This window comes from Misgurnus anguillicaudatus, chromosome 25, assembly GCF_027580225.2.
Source record: "Misgurnus anguillicaudatus chromosome 25, ASM2758022v2, whole genome shotgun sequence".
NCBI classification, from domain to species: domain Eukaryota; kingdom Metazoa; phylum Chordata; class Actinopteri; order Cypriniformes; family Cobitidae; genus Misgurnus; species Misgurnus anguillicaudatus.
In genome coordinates, this window is record NC_073361.2 from 33,100,393 (window position 1) to 33,121,956 (window position 21,564).

A 21,564-nucleotide genomic window follows, 5' to 3' on the forward strand; every position below is an offset into this window, starting at 1 on the left:
CAAATAAAAATATCTTAATTTCCAAAAATGTTTGTACTCTTCAGTTTGGCAATTACAAGCTGCACTGCTAACAAATAATTAGCTTGCTCAATCGTAACCAAATACACGTAAAAATATACATAAGCAAGTTCACCTGGACTGAAGCAACCTGATAAACTACTGTTAATAAAAAAATATATTAATAGGTTATGTGTCAGGGTTGTGGAAGGAAGACAAGAGAACCCAAGCGCAGACGATATCGGGGAGTGAACATAGAACATTTTTTACACAAAACATGAAAACAAAAGCCCACAAGGGGGCAAAACTACATAAAATATGATTTATACAATACACTGACACAACATGGTTAACAAGACTAAGATGAAAAACTAAACTAAATGAACAACGAAGACAGCATAACACGACACAAATGAACACAATGAACCAGCACAAGACAAGAGACAAGAGGAGATTAAATAGGGGAACTAAACGAGGGCAACACAGGTGAGCGGGATAACCAAAAATAAATAATTTACAAGGAGAACAAGGGGGCAGTGACTTGGAACGAGACACCAGAGGCACATGACCCAATATGCAAGGCCATGAGCCTCCACATGAAACAAGAGACTGTCAGAACCCTGCCATCACGGTAAAACATAAATATAAAACAAGACCTTTATGGCAGAGTCCTGACATTATGTGTTTTTTTCACAATGAGAAATTATTAAATCCAGATAGACTGCAGGTTATATACCTGTATGGTACTGTGTGCCATATGAAAAGTATTGAAGAATGTTGGGAACCAAATGGGTCCCCTTTGACGAATGAAAAGTATTTTCAGATTAAAGCTTTTTTGGTCTACAAAGGGTGGGTTGTCTTATAAGCAGGGTCGTCTTATATTCGTGACAATATACGATATATGACAATTTCAAATATTGTTAAAGGATTGTTATTCATTGTTATTCCTCAAGTATCTGGTGTATGTATATGTTATTACATTGTTCTGCATGTATTTATTGTTGTGTTGTGTTTTGTCAAACAGTTGATGGCTACTGGCTGCCGTGGGTGACGTGGTCAAATTGTAGTGCAGGTTGTGGAGGGGTGGAGGTGCGTCGGAGAGAGTGTTTCCCACCACAGAACGGAGGCAAAGCCTGCGCAGACCTACCTGGAGAAACAAATCACACTACAGACATCAGTGAGAAACTACAAAAACCACATACACACAAATACTCTACATACAGCACACACAAACACACTGGTTTTTATTTTTATGGCATCTGACACAAAGCGGCGTACCCGCGGTAACGGCTAAATGTTTGGGTGCATGAGGACTGCGTGAGGTCTGTCGATGTCCCGCCTGTAAATCTGTCTGCATTTTGCTACTTTCCACGTCTCCTATTTAAACTAGACTCATGGGATTGCTGTGTCCAGTCTAAAATGTTTTTTTATTGGGCCGTGTTCGGCCTGCAGGCTGTAATTTGACACCCCTGCTCTAACCCAAACCCTCTTAAAAATATCGTTCTGCTCTTTTAGATTTAATGAAAACATTGTTCTGTATGATTTATAAACTTTTTTTTTTTTTTTTGGCCCGCCACCACCCCCCCTCTTCGAAGGACAACTTTTTTTTTTCAATATAAAGTCAATTTTTTTACAGTACGGAAAATAGGAATACTTATTTACAGTGCACATAAGGGGAGGGGGATTAAGCACCACGTAAAAGTGTAACACATAACATACATACAACAAAATAACAGACAAATTACAAAAGGACAATACAGTTGCAGTGAGACATTATTATTGCTGGTTGAATAAAGTGATCTTGAGGTTCACGTTCGTTAGTCACAGTTAGAGTATTTAAGCGGAAATGGGTTTAAAAAGGGTTGGAAAAACATGTTATGCATGAATTTAAATAGTGTGTGCCTATAGAGATAAAATAAATAAAATTACATAATAGAAGAGAGAGATGTGTGATTAGTAATGTACACGGCTTGTAGCTATGTTTTTGTGTTAAGAAATTATAGAAATGGGGACCAGATGTCTTCAAAGGCTGATATCTGCTTCCATCTGCGTGCATTATATTTCTCTATTGAAATGTGTTCAGAAATTAAATTTATCCAATGATTGATGTTGCAAGATTTCTTTGATTTCCAGTTTTGGAGAACTACTTTCTTAGCGACAGCTAGAGAGACGAGCAATGGATTCCTGTATTTTTGGGGGATATGGATTTCAGAAATGTCGCCAATGAGACAGGGTGTTGGAGATAATGGGATTCTGTGACTCAGGACGGTGGATAATGTCTCGGTGACTGTAACCCAAAATAATTGAACTGGTTGGCATTGCCACATGGCGTGTAAATAGTCATCTATCCTACCTAAAGTGCATTGTGAACAAATATTGGTGTTGTGTAGGCCCATTTTAAACATTTTACTTTGGGTGATGTGAGTTCTGTGAATGACTTTATATTGTATAAGCTGCAGGTTTGTGTTATTGGTCATGAAAAATGTGTTCCTGCAGATTTGTTCCCAGTACTCAGGGTTGGAAGATAAGGCCAAGTCAGCTTCCCATTTGGTTGTTGGGAGTGTTATTGTTGTGTTTTGGTGGGATATCAGTGGGAGGTTAATTTTTTGAAGGTATTCATTTTCATAAGTTATTCTATAAGTTGAGATGGTTGTAATGTGTTGTTGATAAGTCTGGTTTTGTGTTTAATTCTAAGTCTAAGTTGTTGATATTGAAGAAATTGTTCTTTCCCAACCCCATATTTCTGTGTGAGTGTGTCAAATGACATGAAGTGGTGGTTCTCAAATACATGGTGAAGATGTGTGATTCCTTTTTGTGCCCATGTCGGGAAAAAAAGAGGTTTATTTTGAATCTTGAATTCTGGGTTGTGCCAAAGTGGGGTAAACTTATTTAATTCTAGTGATGATTTTGTGATTTGATTTGTTTTCCACCAGGCTGTCAGAGTTGATTGTATAGTAATGCTTTGGAAGAGGTTGGATTTCGTAATTGATTGTGAGAGGAAGGGCAGATCTGAAATTGGGATATTTATGCATTGGTTTTGTTCCAATTCTAGCCATGGGTAATTGTACTTGTGTATATTGATCCATTTAACTAAATACTGTAATTGATTTGCCAGGAAGTAATGATGGAAGTTTGGAGCGTCAAGCCCCCCATGTGATTTTTTATTTTGTAGTGTTGAGAGTGAAATTCTGGGTTTTTTATTTTTCCAATAAAATTGTGTTGTTAAAGAATTAAGAGTTTTGAACCATTTATCTGTAGGAGTGACGGGGATCATAGAAAAAAGGTAGTTAATTTGAGGTAGGGTTTTCATCTTTACAGCGGCTATTCTTTCGATTAATGTTAGTGGATGTTTAGACCAGCGTTTATATTCGTCTTCAATTTTCTTAAGGAGAGGAGTGTAGTTGAGAGTGAAAAGCTCTGACAGCCTGGGGGAAATCTGAATCCCTAGGTACTTGATGTTGCCTGTGTGGAGCTGGAGAGAGGGGTCCTGAGCTCTAGAATCCCATGCATCATCTGATAGTGGTAGTAAAATTGACTTGTTCCAGTTGATAGTGTAATGTGAGACAAGTGAGAATCTACTGATAATAATAAACGTTTCTTGAAGTGACACTCGTGGATCATCTGCATATAAACTGATTTTGTGTTGTACATTGTCTACCTGAATTCCTTCGATTATGGTGTTTTGTCGTATTGCTGCTGCGAGAGGTTCAATAAAAATGGCAAAGAGGGAGGGTGAGAGAGGACATCCCTGTCTGGTGCCCTGATGTAGTGTGAAACTCTGTGAAGTAATTCCGTTGGTGGTGATGGTGGCCCTGGGTGATGAACACAGTATTTTAATCCAGTGAATGAACGACTCTCCAAAACCAAACTTGTGAAGTGTATTGAATAAAAATGCCCAGTTTACCTTATCGAAGGCTTTTTCTGCGTCAAGTGAAATGATAATTGTTTTCTGTTGTCTTTCTTGTGATATATTAAATAAATTAAAAAGTCTACGGACATTATCTGCTATAGAAATTTTTAAATATATTATTTATATCCTGTGAGTTTTGGTTAATATTTCCTGTGGTGTCCAAGATGGCTGGGATGATTGATTTCTCCTTCTTGTATTGTAGTAGATTTATAAACTTATTTCCCTATGGGAACAAAAAAATGTCTGGTATTACTATTTGTGTATAAAAACAGATGTACTGACTCTCTTTCTGTCTTGTAATTTGTCCAGGACCGTGTCCTCAGGACAGCTGTTCTAATGTCTCGTGTCCAGCGGGTCTCGTCAAACACAGCTGTGCGTCGTGCCCTTTGACCTGTGCTCATGTGTCCGGGTCATTGACATGTGACCCAAACTCCAAGTGTTTCACAGGTGAGCTGTAATTCATGCAGCTGAGAGTCATCCCTTTATTATACTAATCACAGTTCACTCTAAAAAACCATATCTACTGTACTAACTGTACGTGTATAAAGCCTGATCATCTTTAAATGTGTAAGCAGTATTTATTTTATTATTAGCTTCGGCTAAAAACACTATGATTGTGAGGGTTTGAGACGGGAGACAAGAGAACCCAAGCGCAGACGACATCGGGGAGTGAACATATAACATTTATTAACATGGAAACTGAAAACAAAAACCCACAAGGGGGCAACACAACATTAAACAAGAAATACGACCACTGACTAAACATTATAAACTAGACAAAGATGAAACATTTGCAGAACATAAATGATTGCTTGACATGACATGAATAAACACAATGATCCAGCACAAAACAAGAGACAAGAGGAGATTAAATAGGGAAACTTAACGAGGGTAACACAGGTGCACGGGATGAACTAATAATGAATAATTAACAGGGAGAACAAGGGGGCGGGGACTAAAGACGAGACACCAGAGGCACATGCCACAATAAACAAGGCATGGCCTCCACAATAAACAAGGCATGGCCTCCACATTAAACAAGAGACTGTCAGAACTCTGCCATCACAATAAAACATAAATATAAAACCAAACTCTCGTGGCAGAGTCCTGACAATGATACATACATCAAATGACTGTTTACAGTGTATTTATGTCTCTTCTTTGTATCTGTCCCTACTAAAATAAACGTAAATAAATAAATTTGCAACACTGTAATAAGAATCTGCAGGGAAAAGATGCAAAATCATGACTAAGCTAGACATACCTGATTATTTCTTGTTCTTTTATATCTTTCTTCAGGCTGCTGGTGTCCTGATGGGATGGTCATGAACCACGAGGGCCAATGTGTCCTGCCAGATGAATGTGTTTGTGAAGTGTCCGGGGTCCGGTATTGGCCCGGTCAACAGGTTAAAGTGGGCTGTGACATCTGTGTGTGTGAACGAGGAAAAGCCCAGCGATGTCAACCTAACCCAGAGTGTTCTGGTAATGACACACATGCATGTCAAGTGCGAAATTATTTTCAATTAATCAGCAAAGCTATTGAATGTTGCCTAATATTTTATGTAATATTAGACTCCACAGAATGTGCCCATGGGCCAAATACTCTATAGATCATTTATTATTTCATGTTGAGAAGGCCCATTTTTGGGTGTAAAAGAAAATGTACTGTCTCTTTAAATGCAAATGAGCTGCTACTCATGTCCTTGTTTACTGTTAAATATACCGGTTTGGTAAGACAATCACCTTATTTTATTTATCATAATGAAAGTGTGTTAATGAATTATGTAAAGAAGATTTAAAATAGAAATATGACCTAACTGTGGTCTGGACTGTTGTGGGTGGAGCCTGCGCAAAGTGACATCACTTTGCTCAGAAAATACCAACAGCTTGTCCCATCAGACTGTTGAGGCTTTAAAAAAAAGGAATTGGCCGATTTTTGCATAACATGATGATTGTGTACAAACAAAGGCACATTCATTCAAGTTCAAACAACCTATCAAAGTGAGTTTTGCATATAACGTAACCTTTGGCTGTGTCCAAAATCTTTAAAATGCTGCCTTTTAAGGCAGGAAGGCATGAAGGCATGTTCAAATCCAAGGTTCGCTTCACTTCCTGTCTCCTGAGATACCTTCATGATCTTGTCCCACAATTCTATGCATGCGTGTGCATGGGGAATATGATTGGTCGAGCCTGGTTGAGTTCGAAAAATATAAAATGTTTGTATGTTTGTGTAGATAAAGAGTCATGAAGATGTGTTTGTATTTATGTATGTACATGTTTGGCTTTACCTGTGAGGTCCAGATTATCCTCGCTATTCAGAAAACAATTGTTAAAACTGCTCCTCAATGATTCAGAAGATGTTAGTCTTTAAATCTGATGATGTTTAGGTATTAATATATAAAATGTTAGCGTGAAACTGTGAGATGTCTTGATTGTTTGTGTGTGTTTTACATTAGTTCACTGTGGTTGGTCGTCCTGGTCATCATGGGGTGAATGTTTGGGTCCGTGTGGAGTTCAGAGTGTTCAGTGGTCGTTCCGCAGCCCGAACAACCCCTTGAAATATGGCAATGGACGACAATGTCGTGGGATTTACCGGAAGGCCAGACGGTGAGATTATTTATTATTGAGAAATAATGTTTTGTAGTTTTTGTTTTGGGATGATATTATAGTATCATGTTTTTCTTGTTTGGACCTTTTATAACGCTTATTTAGTACTTTATTAATATTGTGGAACATGAATATGAAAGTCAATACTATGTTTAAATCAAAGTATTATCATGGTACGATTGATTTTAAAAATAAAAATAAAAATAAATAAAAAAATACGATTGATTTTAAGGTCTTTTATCATTCAGACAGAAATGTCATAACTTTCTTTTCAGTGTTTAGTATTTATATCATGATGTATTTGTGTGTTTGTGTAATCTCAGCTGTCAGACGGAGCTGTGCAGTGAATGTGAACATGCGGGTCACTCGTATCCAGTGGGCGAGCGCTGGAAAGGGAGTCACTGCCAGCTGTGCCAATGTTTGCCCAATCTGACGGTGCATTGCGCCCCCTACTGCCCATACACTGCCACTGGATGCCCACAGGTGTGTGTGTGTGTCATAGTGAAGACCTCCAATCACATGATTGCAATGTTGTAAAGCATCATACATGATCTAAATTATGCCCTGAAATGGAAAATGTCTGTCAGCTGTCTTTGTGTGAAAATCAAACATCTTTATTATAATTTTGTTTATAAGAGATCTTTCTAATATCATTATTTCCTCCTGATTATATTTTGATAGTTCTGCTATCTTTACTGTTAATTGTTGATGTTTCACAAAACTATTGGTTTTATACTATTTTATTTTATTTTATTTTATTTTTCTTCTATCCTGTCCATGGAGCAGACCTGACTGTCATTTCACTACTAGTTATATAGTCTCTATACAACTGTGTATGTGACAAAAAATAAACCTTTAAAAAAAATCCTTATTAACCTGAATACATTTATTTCCCATCTCTTTAGGATCAAACTCTGATTCCAGCAGAAGGAGATCGATGTTGTCGTTGTGAAGGTTTCAAATTCTTATTCGGATAAATCTTTGTCAAGTTGAGAATATATTAACAGCACATAATACATAATTTATGTTATCTGATCATGTGACTTCTTGTTTCTTTAGGTAATGCCACCACTATCTTGGCAACTACACCCATCACCCTTCCAATAACATTTGAGGGCCCAACACCATCAGTGATCCCTCCATCTATACCAACATACCCACTGCCACCGGAAGGTCAGTGTCATTTTATCATAAGTGTGTGTCATGTGTCATTGAGAAATGAAAAATACATTGTCACATTTTACATTTTTTTAATCCTAAATGATTTTACTTTTGTGATATTCTCTGCGTTCTTTCACAGATGAGTGCTGGTCGCCTTTGGGTATCCAGTCGCTCCCTGCAGCCAGTTTCAGCGCTTCATCCTATCAGCCAGGTCATCCTCCATCAGCGGGACGCCTGCACGCACGAGACCTCCACAACGACCTGCAGGGTTGGAGCCCAGAACCGGAGGAGTACAGAGACCTCTCACCAGGGGCTCCTGAGGGTCACAGGATCTCCACACACGCCCCATATCTCCAGATAGACCTGCTGAGACCCTACAATATCACAGGTGCTATGAAACAACAAACTTGAACACAAGAGCATATAGATGCTTGCAGTTTTTAGAAGCTGACTGGCCGTAGCAAATAAAATACAGTAAAATATAAATGAAATGAATAAATGTAACACGATGGATGTCATGTGTGTTGTAGGTGTGTTGACTCAGGGTGGAGGCGTCTTCGATACCTTTGTTTCCAGCTTCTACCTGCAGTTTAGCAATGATGGACATCAGTGGTACATGTACAAAGAGTTCATCACTGATGCCAGACCCAAAGCCAAGGTACGCAGACAAATGAAAACTTTCAGTTATGTTTATCAAAAAATTAAATACGCCAAAAATATCTTTTAAATATATGTTAATTTTTTTGTAGAAAGAAAAAATTCATTTAATATATTTTAAAAATATATTTAGTTTTAACCTTCATATATAAGAATATATTTTCAAATGTATTTCTCAGTTTACAACCCATACAGAAAAAAAAATATTTTTCCTTATCTAAAATATTTAAGTTTGCACAAAATGTTTAAGTATGTAGAAAATATGTTTAATTTTAATCTTTTCAAACCTGTTCCGTACTGTTTAACATGTATACAAAGTTTTTCTTCCAATGTGATGTGAATATAAATGTTTTAAAATATATTTATTTTTAAATTATATTTCAAAATATACAAAAATGCCCAAAAGATATATTGACAAAAAAAGAAATTTTTGTTAACATATTGCAATATATATTTCAGCACATATATTTTTTGGCCATATCCTGCATGTTAAAATATATTTTAAATTATATTTCCATATGGAAACCAATCATAGTGGCCAATTTTTAGAAATTGAGATTTATCATCATCAAAAAGCTGAATAAATAAGCTTAAATAAATAAGAATAAATAACTTTCCAAAATCTGAAATCTGAGGGTACAGAAAAATTCAAATATTGAGGTAAAAAGGGTCGTTGTCCAAATAAAGTCCTTAGCAACACATATTACGCATAATAAATCAATTTATGATATATGCAAGGTAGGACATTTAAAATTATCTTCATGGAACATGATCTTTATTTAATATCCTAATAATTTTTGGCATAAAAGAAAAATCAACAATTTTGACATTGATATAATGTATTGTTGGCTTTTGCTACGTATATACTTGTATGACTTATGACTGGTTTTGTGGTCCTGGGTCATATTTAAGAAACTAAATTTTTTTAACCAAAAAGAAACGTTATTAAAAGGGGAAAATTTTCCATGTTTAAGTGCTATAATTGGATACCCAGTGCTTCTATATATCAACCTAGAAAATGTAAAAAAGATCAACCCAATAACTTAGTTTTGGTAAACCATTCTCTGTAAGCATGTGAAAAAAATAGCTCATTGAAATATGGCTCCCCTTGTGATGTCAGAAGGGGATCTTATTATAATAATACCACCTCTTAATCTGCACTATCCAACCACGGCACTGCCATTTAATATTGGTGCATGGTGTTTAGCTCCTCTGTTTCTGTGTGTTTCTTGCAGGTGTTTTTGGGCAACAGGGATGATCGCAATGTCGCTCTGTCCCGACTGGACCGGATGGTGTCGGCACGGTTTGTTCGAGTTCTGCCTCATGACTTTCAAAACGGAATTTATCTGAGAGTTGAACTCATGGGCTGCGCTGATGGTAAACAAATCTCTTTCTCTTGAATTTCGTTGTATAGCTGTGCAGTAACAACAAAGGCATTCATTCATTCGTTGGTTCGTTCAATTATTCAATTTAAATATATTAATAATTTTTTGCTGCTATGGATCCTGTCTTTGTCTTTCGGTTACACAGTTTGCCTATTAAGGAATCTTGCACTTCATCTCTTGTCCTCTCTCTCTCTCTCTCTCTCTCTCTCTCTCTCTCTCTCTCTCTCTCTCTCTCTCTCTCTCTCTCTCTCCAGAGCATCATTGGTCCACTCCTACTCCTCCACTGACCGTCTTGCCTCCGCTGCGTCCCTGCAGAGAAAGAGAGTTTCTGTGTGGGAACGGCCGCTGTGTGCCCGCTGGCCCTCAGGGGGCGCTATGTAATGGCCGTGACGACTGTGGAGATGCTACAGACGAACTAAACTGTGGTTTGTGCTGACCTGGATATAATATAATATTACAGCTAGTGTTTGATGAACTTTAGACTGTTATTAGACATGCATCTTAATCTTTAAAAACCCTTCAAGGAATGTGTCAAAGTCAAAAAATCACATGTACATTGATTCATCTTGTTAAATTCAACATCTGTATTATTTCCAGGTACTCGGCCAACTCCTACCAAACGCTGCCCATCAGGTCAGTTCTCCTGTCCTCCACCAGGGGGCTGCATTGAGTCAGCGCAGCGGTGTGATGGAGTTCCTCATTGTCCTGATGGTGCTGATGAGAGAGACTGTACACATACAAATATAACCCACATCACGCCTACAGCCGCCCCTCTCAGGACACCCAGCAAGAAGCCCTTAACCACACCAAAAGTTATTACCACCACAGTAAGTTTTTCAAACGCTTTCTCCATTTGAGCTTTTTTCATTAAATACTCATGTTGTAGTATTTTATTAAATAATTAGACTATTAATTGTAGACGAAAGTCAAAAGTGTCTTATTGTATCTGTTTTGGGTGTTTTACAGGAGGCAGGACCTGGTGCAAGAGGTGAGGACTCCTACTTCAAATATGGCAGAAATATACATGTCTATATCTCATTATTAAATGATATATTTATCTAGATACACACCATCACAGTTATGTATCACCTGCTGTAATGAAGTGATCAACTGTCAATCATCCATCAGGTATCTGCTCTTCTGCTCTTGGATTTGAGGATGGGCGTGTCAATTACGGACAGCTGAGCTCGTCCTCCTACAGGGAGAATAATCCGGCTGATGCAGGCCGTCTCAATGTTGTACCTAACGTGTGAGCATTTTTATTAATCCCATCTGTTATGCATACTGTATGTAAGACACCTGACTCTTCATACTATAGCAGTTCACCCATTAATATTTCCATTGTTCTCTGATTTTTGTTTTTGTTTTGGTGAATTATTCCTCCTCAGTATGATTATGGAGCCTGGATGGAGTCCGTTGCCCAGTGATCCTCATCCGTTCTTGCAGGTGGATTTCCTGGAGCCCACTTGGATATCCGGGGTGGTGACGCAGGGCAGCGAGCGTATGTGGGGTTACCTCACTAAATACAGACTCGCTTTCGCTTTAACGGACAACCACTTTACTGACTTCACTGAGACCGGAGAGAGAGGATCTGCTCCGAAGGTAATCCAGTCAAGAACAACGATGCCAACAGGATTTAATATAAGTGTGATATTAAATTATAACTCTTTGTCTTTGTTAGATATTTGAGGTGAGGATGGTGGGCCGTACCCCAGTCACACGTTGGTTGGAGAGGCTGGTGAGAGCTCGCTATCTCCGCATCATTCCTGTCGAATACAGACACACTTTCTACCTGAGGGTTGAGGTTCTCGGCTGCAGAGGAGGTTGAGAATTTACTTTTTATAATTTCTTGCCAATTTTGGTGTAAAATATCACATGTAAATTCGATTTATAGGAAACCGTTATCATCATTTTATTTTCGTTCTCTCCGTCAGATGAGTTGGTCACACCCAGTAGTGCAATGTCAACGGCGTCACCTGGTGTACCAGGATTACAAAATCGCACTGGACCGACAGGAAGTCCTGGTCATCATGTCACCTCTGGACCTCCAGGGCTCCACACCACAAGTCCTCAAGATGGCCACCCTGGTGTAGCTCCACCCACTCATGTCACAACAGCAGCACCTGATCTCATCAGTCCACGAGGACCAACAGGAGAACCAGGTATTTATAGTTTGACCAACCCCAGAGAGAGGGGTATGGATGTTGTCACCTACAGTACAGGTCTGGGTTTACCTGCCATGTCAGATGCTGGTACATCTTAAGGTTTGCTGACCAATCTGCATTGATAAGATTTGATCAGCTTTATTAAAAATCCCTCAAAGTTTTAATATTGCTTATATGTCTGTTTGGTTACAATTATTCTTTAAAATCTCTTTCTTGATTTATTTAAGGTTACTTGGACATGACGACACCCTATGATGACGGTTTACCCAGAGTTCTGTGCGTCGAGGGCCAGTTTGTCTGTAGGAGTTTTGGTTGTGTGGAAGCAGCACTCGTGTGTGATGGACGTAAAGATTGTCCTGATGGCTCAGATGAAGTCCACTGTGGTAAAACACAAATACAGACTGTCATAAATGAATATAATAATATTTACAAATGTAGTTCAGTTCTCTTAGGGGCGGTGTACACCAAAGCATTTAAACACGGCAGAAACTTCTGCTTTGTTTATCAGTTGTTAAACGATGTGCTGGTTGGTTGTTGTAATATTTGTCCCACCCCTCATCCACTGTGATTGGACAACCGAGTGAGAGTGACACTGACGAGCTGAATGTCTTACCCAAAGTTGAACATTTTTCAATTCTTGGCACTCAGCGTGGACAAAATCCGCCAACTGCAGGCTTTTTTGAAAAGTGCTGTGCTTACTTTGAAAACAATTGAAAACAAATGCCGGCCACAGGCGTAAACGCTGTGGTGTGCACGCTACCTTAGTTCTTTTGATTCAGAACATTTAGGCTGCGTCTGAAACCGCATACTGTACAGTAGGTACTGAATGAGATGAAGTACCTACTTACTTGCCGTTAAAACAGTAGGTACTTTATAGTGTGAATCCTGATGGTATGAATGAGATTCGGACGTACTACTTCAGCCATGTTGCTACATCATGTGACCAAAGTCGTCGTCATGTCATTCCAGCGCGAATACAGCTTTGCGTCGTCTTTTTCGTAGGATAACTCCTCTCCCGGGGCATCATGGGATAGTGAAGTGTCCATCGTATGCAAACTGCAAAATCTAACCGGAAGTAGTAGGTCATCCGGGTACTTTTCTAAAAAATATAAACATTTATATACACATTTCTTAAATATATATATACAGTACATGTATGTGTGTGTATTAATTGCAATAAATTAGCAATTAGTTATAAATAATGATTAGTTGCAATTAGTTGTTATAGAGACCCTATTTAAGATGTCTATACACTGCAAAAAATTATTTTCAAGAAAAAAAATTCTTAGTATTTTTGTATTGTTTTCAGTAACAATATCTAAAAATTCTTAAATTAAGATGCTTTTTCTTGATGAGCAAAACGACCCAAGAAAATACGTCCAAAAATATCAAATGTAAGTGATTTTGTGCATAAAACAAGCAAAAAATCTGCCAATGTGGTAAACATTTTTTTCTTGAATATTTTTCTGAAACACTAAATTCAAGAAAAATTCAAGATTTTTTGCTTACCCCATTGGCAGATTTTTTTTGCCTGTTTTATGCACAAAATCACTTACATTTGATATTTGAATCTTATTTTCTTTGGTCGTTTTGCTCATCAAGAAAAGCATCTTAATTTAAGAATTTTAAGATTTTTTTACTGAAAACAAGACAAAAATACTACGAAATTTTTTTCTTGAAAATAATTTGTTGCAGTGTAGTCAGTGTTGAATTCATTTTTCAGTCAAACTACACCACAGTTTATCTGAAAGCGGACAGAGATGCAGCTTTTCAGGGGTTCGGGCGGCAGTGTTCACACTTACTCAAATGATCCACGTTAACAGACCAATAGCACATATAATGCCGCCTCCTCTTAGATTTACCTACAAGTTACCCTAAAGCTTACCACGTTACCACCACTAAATGAGTTTAAGCTACTTTTAACAAACTACATGTTTTATCCTTTGGTAAATTGTTACTGTGATTTATGAGTGTGTTTTATGTTTTGTTGTATATTGTATAATTGTATATTTTTACTATCTGTTGCTGGCTTCTTAGCCATGTTACTTAAATTTAATCAAACCAAAGCTGTGTACTGTATAATGCTGATTTATCTTATCATAGCAATCAAATCTTTTGATTATATACTGTAAGTCTTAATCATGGTATAATAAATATTGTCTCTCATGTCTCAGGGACCATCACACCTGTACCAGGGCCCGTACCACCCAGCCAACAGCCCGTGGTACCCAAACCCTGTTCAGTCAAACAGTTCAGCTGCTGGAGTGGAGAGTGTGTGAGTTTGGGTAAGAGATGTGATCTCCACAGAGATTGTGCCGATGGTTCGGATGAGCAGGACTGCTGTAAGTCAAAGATCTCAGATCAGTGTCTGATGATATAACTGCTGGATTATGGGATTGATGTTGGTCTGCTTGTCTTCTTCAGATGATTGTATTTTGTCTCCGTGGAGCTCGTGGAGTCAGTGCAGTGTTTCGTGTGGACTGGGTTCATTGTTTCGTCAGAGGAGCATCATGAGGGACGCCCGGCCGGGCGGTGCCTGCGGAGGAGCTCAGTTTGACAGCCGGGCATGTTTTCTTCAGGCCTGTCCAGGTAACAGAAGTGAGGTGAATATTTTTGTAAGAAATGATCTGTTGATTTTAACACAGTTTAATGGATGTCTTTAATGAAAGTGGATGGTCAGTGGTCCAAGTGGTCCGAATGGTCTGCGTGTGACGTCCCGTGTGGTGGAGGACTGAGTGTACGAAACAGAACCTGTTCAAACCCTCCACCCAAAAACGGTGGTAAAGAGTGTGAGGGAATGATCAGACAAACACATACCTGTAACCCACACTCCTGCGGTCCTGATACTGACACGCATACGGGTCAGTGATGTTCAGTACAGTTATAGTTATTCTTCTTTGGTCTTCGCTGCTGTTTTATGACTCTGTTGAGATGTTGTTGGGTGTTACAGGTTGCACAGGAGGAATGGTGTTGGTGAAAGAGTCGGACTGTTTGGCTGGAGGAATCGATCCGTGTCCTTTGAGCTGCTCTGATCTTTATTATCAGACCAACTGCACATCAAACTGCACTACAGGTACATTTCTTGGATTGAATGTAAACCCTACAGAAATAAAGCTAAAATCAGCATAAGAGGGTGAGCTGGTTTTTGCTGGTCTCCCAGCTTGGTTTTAGCTGCTGTAGCAAGCTATTTTAGCTTGCTTTTTGGTCACATTTTAAGCTGGTCAAGATGGACTTAGCTGGTCTGGCTGGAAGACACCAATTCGACCAGCGTTTCCATGCTGAGAGGAACAGCTTAGACCAGCTACTGACACCTAAAACCAACTACCAGCTTATGCTGGTCTTAGCTGGATTTTTTAGTAAGAAAGTAATAAATGTTTTAAACATTATGATTAATGTATTATTACTATTAAACTGGTCAGTTATTCATCTAATAATGCTTCTTTCCAAAGTACCTGTGAAAAAGCTTTGCTTTTCTGTACATGTCACCAATCCCTCATAATTTCACCCAGTTCATGTCACTGCAAAAAATTATTTTCATACTTAGTATTTTTGTCTTGTTTTCAGTAAAAATATCTAAAAATTCTTAAATTAAGATGAATTTTCTTGATGAGCAAAATGACCTAGGAAAATAAGTCTAGTTTTTAGACAAAAAATATAAACTTTAAGTAAATTAGTGCTTAAAAATAAGCAAGAAAATCTTCCAATGGAATAAGAAATATTTTCTTGAAATATGTTTTAAGTTTTTTCATAAACACTTAATTCAAGTAAAAATGTCTTATTCCATTGGCAAATTTATTTATTTATTGCTTGTTTTAAGCACAAATTTAAGAAAGTAATTTTTGCAGAATTTAATTCCTGTCATATGTCTGAAATCTCCTTGCTGAAAAAAGTTGTTTCTCAGTCTGGTTTAAGCTGGTTAAGATGGTGTACCAGGGTGGTTTTAGAGGGGTTTTGGCCACTTTTTAGCTGGTCAGGCTGGAAGACCAGCTGACCCACACTGCAAACTTTCTTAATTAGTATTTTTGTCTTGTTTTCAGTACAATTATCTAAAAATTCTTAAATCAAGATGTATTTTTTTGATGAGCAAAATGACCAAAAAAATAAATGAATCTTGTTTTGAAAAAATATAAAATTTAAGTGAGTTTCTGCTTAAAACAAGCAAAAAAAAAACCTGCCAATGGCGTACATTTTTTTTTTTGAGAATTTTTCTTGAATTTAGTGTTTAAGAAAAAGTAAACTTATTATTTAATTGTTTTACCCCAATGTCTAGTCATTGTCAAATTTAAGTGATTTTGTGCATAAAACAAGCAAAAAAGCTGCCAATGAATTTTTCTTGAATTTAGTGTTTAAGAAAAATGTCCAAGATTTTTTTGCTTACCCAATTGGCAGATTTTTTTGCTTGTTTTATACACAAAATCAATTAAATTAGATATTTTTTGGTCTAAAAACTTCGTCGTTTTGCTTATCAAGAAAAGCATATTCATTTAAGAATTTTTTGATATTTTTACTGAAAACAAGACAAAAATACTAAGAAAATTTTTTCTTGAAAATCATTTTTTGCAGTGTGGCAAATTTATGTTTTGCATTTTTTATGCACAAATTTAATTAAATATGATATTTTCGTCTCAAAACTAAACAAAACTTTAGTAGGACTAGCACAATGTGAATGCAATTACCGTTTTATGTTTTCATAAAAGCAGTTATAAAAAGTTAAAAGAAGTAAAATATACAGAAATGTAGTTTGAGTATTTGTTGTGGTTTCTGATGCTGTAATTGGTCAGGATGTCGTTGTCCTCCTGGACTCCTTTTGCAAGCTGGTCGTTGTGTCAGTGCCGGTGAATGTGAGTGTTTATGGGAAGGTTCGGTCATCCAGCCTGGAGAAGAAGTTCGCAATGATAGCTGCAGCTCATGGTCAGTAAACTTTGTTGTGATTGGTGCGTTAAAAGTTCATCTTTCTGCTGCTTAACTGATCTGAAGTCGGATTCGTAAAACACCTTTAGATGTGTGAATGTATTTCATATGTTGTCCAATCAAACAGCGTGTGTAAAGAGGGGCGTGTCGTGTGCGATGAGTCCAGCTGTGTCGCTCGCTGTGATTGGTCGGCGTGGTCATCATGGACGTCATGTGACAGTATCTGTGGGACGGGGATACAGCATCGTTACAGGTGGGGTCAGTAACGGAGACTTTTTTGCTAGGTTTGTTATTATGTAGATTTAATAAATAAACTGTTATTGTTTGCGCAGGTCTGCTCTAAGCCCGAGGTTGGCGTTGCGAGTCGAGCCGTGTGATGGTGACTCTACAGAAGCCCGTCGGTGCTACACACCCTGTTCAGAGGGTAAGAACAAACTACACTGATGTGTTCATTAAAGGCACAGTATGTAAGATTTTCAAACATTAGAGGTCGCTATTTTACATGAACACAATAACAAAAGCAAAGCTTAATGACGTTATGAAGTTTTCACCATCCAGAGACGTATCATGTTCAGGAATGTGGTAATGAATGAATGTTTATACCTCTATGTTTGATCAGATTATTTAATGCCACCATAATGTATTAGCTACAAGACACAACAGGTGCATGTTAGATGTTGTATAACCACCACTTATGCGTTTGTCCACTCGTGTTGCCAGAAACTGAGGATAGCACAGATATTAAGTCAATATGTAATGACAATTACACAGGAGACAAGAGACAAGAGGTCCGGCCCGAGACCCGAGTGGGTTTGGGTTTAAAAGTTTCACGTGTGCCTCGGACACGGGTCAGGTATAATATTGACAGCCTTGGGTTTTTGGTAATTTAAAATGAATGATTTTTTGCTGAACGGACCTGGAAAGACCGGAACTATCTCACGTGTGTGCATCAAGTCCTTTTCCAACCCCTCCTCTGTTTGCCAAGAGTGTTTGTGATATTGTGTGGCTGGCAGTATTTTTGTTAAAGGGGACAGAGAATGAAAAAACATTTTTTCCTTGTCTTTGTTGAATAATGGTAGTCTACCCACATTCACAAACATATAAAAAAGTGCAAAACATGCTAAACATCTCAGTTTCATAGAAATTCCTCTTTTATAAATGTCAGCCAGAAAACAGCCCAATCTGAAAAACTGATGCTTATGACATCACAGGCATCTAACTGCCCCTCCACTTTAAAATAATTGGCTACATTTTTTGAGTGGCAGCAAAGTCAGCCAATCAGTAATGAGATTGGAAGTTAAGCCAGCAGGGGGAGCCAAATAGGTGCAAAACCACTTGTTTAAAATCCCCCACCCTAATAGAGGTTTTTGAGAGAGGTTTTTAGAAAGCTTCTAAGGCATTACAGACTCAAACAAAAAAAAATTGTGTACATGTCACATCACAGAACAAGGATAAATACTCCGTTCAATCATTCTATGTCACCTTTAAACCAAACCTGTCAATCAATTTTGAATGCACATTTTAGCGGTTACCTTGGTGTCGTCGTCAGATTCCAAATTAAAATAAATGGAGCAGTGGGACAAATTGTTTGCAAGGCCACTTGGTTTCTTTCTGACTGGTGTGTGTGGGCTGCTGACTGCTCATATGTAGGTGACGTTTACTTTTAGGTTCAGTCTGGTTAAAAATAAACCGCCACTGGGTCATTCGGACTTGAGGTCTCAGGTCAGGTATTTCTTAAAAAACAAAAATTATGCACGTCGGGTAAAAACATGCATTTCGGTGATTTTGGATCGTGTACCTTTCTTTGAACCTGAGAAGACCTCCATTAAGTACACAAATCCATGAAATCTGTATCCTACAGTGCAAGTGGGTTTTGGATATTTTATTACAAAAATCTTACATTTTGTGCCCTTAAACACCTCTTCAATGTGTGGTGTTTCAGAAAAAAACATTTCAACGCTTGGAAGAGTTGATCATTTTGAGATTTTGACCCATCAGGTCCAGAGGGGGGCGAATGGAGCGAGTGGACGATGTGGTCCGAGTGCAGTAAGACGTGTTTTCATCATGTTGATGCTGTGGGAATGAGACGGAGATTTAGGAGCTGTAATCACACAGATGCTAGCGCCCCCTGTGGCGGAGACGCAGAAGAACAGGAACCATGCAACACAAACCACTGCCCAGGTACTGGAAATAAATATCTGCATACACCTGAATGGGATGTTATGAAAAACTTCTCACTTGCTGTCAAATACTGTCAAATTACTGTCAAAGTGCATATCGAAACCACAAAAATGTCTTGAAATTATGACTTCAATGACATCAAAACCAGTAAGCTAATGACTATATTGCATTGATGAGTTGTCTAATAGGCTTTATGCCCAACTACTTCCTGAACTTCAGCCAGCTCCTTGTTTCCTGTCTGCCATTATTGGACAAACTGATTAATCCAGGTGTGCCTGACCTCAGTAGTCACAACAACAATAATCAGACACACCTGGATTAATCAGTTTGTCCAATAATGGCAGACAGGAAACAAGGAGCTGGCTGAAGTTCAGGAAGTAGTGCAGCTGGGCATAAAGCCTATTGTAAATGTGTTTATGTTTAAAAGTCTTAAAGAGACATTTGCAAAAACTTTAAAACTTTATTTTATTTTTGTGTGGGCCAGAGACTGGTCCTTCATAAACACTTTTTCTGGTTTTAAGAAACCTTGATCTACTTGATAAATATAACTTCAGAGAAAATGGAAACCTCTTTAAACATTTTTTATTATGAGATGTTGTTTTATTAGACAGCTGTTTAACTTTAATGTAATCTGTGTTATTTTGGTAGTTAATGGTGGCTGGTCATCCTGGTCCAGTTGGTCTGAATGTTCATCGGAGTGTGATTCTGGCGTTCAGACGAGAGATCGATTCTGCAGCGCTCCTCCTCCTCTATACGGGGGTCTCGGATGTCCCGGGCCCCACTTACAAACACGAGACTGTAACGTCCAACCCTGCACGGGTAAAACACAAACATGTTTTACTATTACAGATCATGTGACCTTTATAGTAGTGTGCCATTTTAATTTAGGACATGATTTTAAGTATCTTAAAAATTATCATGCTATATTGGTAATAATTTTGTTACCTTTCTAGTATTCTGCATGGAGATTGATCAACTGGATAAAACAAATAAAATGAGACGTATAAGCATTGTTTATGTGTGTATGTGTTTGTGTTACAGGTGTGTGTCCAGAAGGAATGAGCTTCATGTCTAAGGATCAGTGTCGGTCTCAGGGCGGCGCATGTCCTCGTGTTTGTCTGGATACCATGTTGGACGTTGAGTGTACTACTGAGTGTTATGATGGCTGTTACTGTTCTGCCGGTCACTATCTGTTCAACAACACGTGTGTTCCTATAGAGCGCTGCCCATGTTTTCATAAGGGTGTGCTTTACATGCCGGGTCACACCGTACCCTACGACCACTGTAACAACTGGTAACTTCTGTTTTGATAAAACTTTTATTATCAGCATTAATCTTCAAACAGCTCAGATGTAGTTGCCTTTGAAAGTGTTTAAACATCCAAATAATGGTCTTGAAAATTTTAGATTAATTTAAGCATTTACATATTTAAATATTTAGTAACCCAGTAACATCACAAATATTTTCTCAATTAATATGAAGTTTTTAATATTAATATTAAGTAAATGCTTTTTGAAATATTTGTGGATGAAGTAAACTTTAAAGCATGACAAAGTCTTGACATTTCTTCTACATGTACTCTAATAAAGATGATATATAGTCAGAGATTGTTCACACCACATGCCTGATCATCTTAAATGTGTTTCATGTGTTTATTGTCTTTCCAGCACCTGTGTTAATGGAGATATGACGTGTGGAACGGAGCCCTGCCCTGGTCAGTATAACGCATTTCAACCTCTGCACACATGTGAGAAATATATCCTGCCTATCATCTTGTTTAATTTTGTTTTTCCCTGCAGTGGATTGTGGGTGGAGTGAATGGACAGCCTGGAGCGCGTGCAGTCGTACCTGTGACGTGGGCATCAGACGACGCTATCGATCAGGAACCAATCCAGCACCTGCTTTTGGTGGGCGTGCCTGTGAGGGGGAACGCATCGGAATGGACACATGCAGCATTACACCTTGTTTTGGTATGAATCACATGACATTATGAATAAGGCGTTATTGATCAATTGAAGTCTTTCTTTCTGTCTGGGTGTTAAGTATTTGTTATTAATGTAAAAATTGTGTGTTTTTTTTTCTTCTGTGTTCAGGAGTGAAAGGCCCGTGGAGCTCGTGGTCCGAGTGTTCGGTTCCCTGTGGTGGTGGTTACAGGAACCGTACCAGAGGTCCTTTGAGAACACATGGAACCCCTCAGCAGTTCAGCGCCTGTAACCTGCAGCCGTGCGGTGAGTAAAGCGGACGGGATGTTTAATATTGTGTGTGTCAGTATCAGTCTTTGATTTGTGTTTCTCTGTCAGCAGGAGGTGGACGTGTGTGTGCACCGGGTCAAGAGTGGAGCGCTTGTGTGAGAGATGTTTTATTGTGTTCTGATTTGGGAACTGATGCCCCGAGAGATGCCACCTGCCACCCTGGATGTCAATGCCCTGAGGGATCAGCCTTACAGGTGTGTGTCTGTGTCAGTCATGATAGTGTGTGTGTGTGTGTGTGTGTGTTTGTTTGTGTGTCTGTCAGCAATGACAATCTCTATATGAATATTAGTGATTGAATTGAGGAGGGGCCGGACCTCCTATAAGCATTGAGGGACCCC

General features: G+C 38.4%; 1 protein-coding gene across 2 annotated transcripts in view; it reads left to right on the plus strand.

Annotated features, from left to right (window-relative positions):
* The window catches only part of sspo (SCO-spondin), a 91,038-nt gene that overhangs the window by 25,345 nt on the left and 44,129 nt on the right, over nucleotides 1–21,564 (plus strand). For both annotated transcript variants that reach the window (XM_073864044.1, XM_073864045.1), the window contains exons 33-64: nucleotides 1,022–1,174; nucleotides 4,217–4,354; nucleotides 5,207–5,389; nucleotides 6,364–6,514; nucleotides 6,838–6,997; nucleotides 7,420–7,468; nucleotides 7,574–7,687; nucleotides 7,815–8,063; nucleotides 8,206–8,333; nucleotides 9,568–9,709; nucleotides 9,972–10,142; nucleotides 10,315–10,544; nucleotides 10,684–10,705; nucleotides 10,846–10,966; nucleotides 11,106–11,319; nucleotides 11,399–11,540; nucleotides 11,652–11,879; nucleotides 12,110–12,265; nucleotides 14,057–14,224; nucleotides 14,307–14,471; nucleotides 14,552–14,743; nucleotides 14,833–14,955; nucleotides 16,664–16,793; nucleotides 16,921–17,046; nucleotides 17,126–17,217; nucleotides 18,792–18,974; nucleotides 19,623–19,793; nucleotides 20,016–20,268; nucleotides 20,642–20,688; nucleotides 20,774–20,944; nucleotides 21,068–21,202; nucleotides 21,278–21,420. In XM_073864044.1, the coding sequence (XP_073720145.1) occupies nucleotides 1,022–1,174; nucleotides 4,217–4,354; nucleotides 5,207–5,389; nucleotides 6,364–6,514; nucleotides 6,838–6,997; nucleotides 7,420–7,468; nucleotides 7,574–7,687; nucleotides 7,815–8,063; nucleotides 8,206–8,333; nucleotides 9,568–9,709; nucleotides 9,972–10,142; nucleotides 10,315–10,544; nucleotides 10,684–10,705; nucleotides 10,846–10,966; nucleotides 11,106–11,319; nucleotides 11,399–11,540; nucleotides 11,652–11,879; nucleotides 12,110–12,265; nucleotides 14,057–14,224; nucleotides 14,307–14,471; nucleotides 14,552–14,743; nucleotides 14,833–14,955; nucleotides 16,664–16,793; nucleotides 16,921–17,046; nucleotides 17,126–17,217; nucleotides 18,792–18,974; nucleotides 19,623–19,793; nucleotides 20,016–20,268; nucleotides 20,642–20,688; nucleotides 20,774–20,944; nucleotides 21,068–21,202; nucleotides 21,278–21,420 (4,850 nt within the window). The remainder of the gene's footprint in view (nucleotides 1–1,021; nucleotides 1,175–4,216; nucleotides 4,355–5,206; nucleotides 5,390–6,363; nucleotides 6,515–6,837; nucleotides 6,998–7,419; nucleotides 7,469–7,573; nucleotides 7,688–7,814; nucleotides 8,064–8,205; nucleotides 8,334–9,567; nucleotides 9,710–9,971; nucleotides 10,143–10,314; nucleotides 10,545–10,683; nucleotides 10,706–10,845; nucleotides 10,967–11,105; nucleotides 11,320–11,398; nucleotides 11,541–11,651; nucleotides 11,880–12,109; nucleotides 12,266–14,056; nucleotides 14,225–14,306; nucleotides 14,472–14,551; nucleotides 14,744–14,832; nucleotides 14,956–16,663; nucleotides 16,794–16,920; nucleotides 17,047–17,125; nucleotides 17,218–18,791; nucleotides 18,975–19,622; nucleotides 19,794–20,015; nucleotides 20,269–20,641; nucleotides 20,689–20,773; nucleotides 20,945–21,067; nucleotides 21,203–21,277; nucleotides 21,421–21,564) is intronic.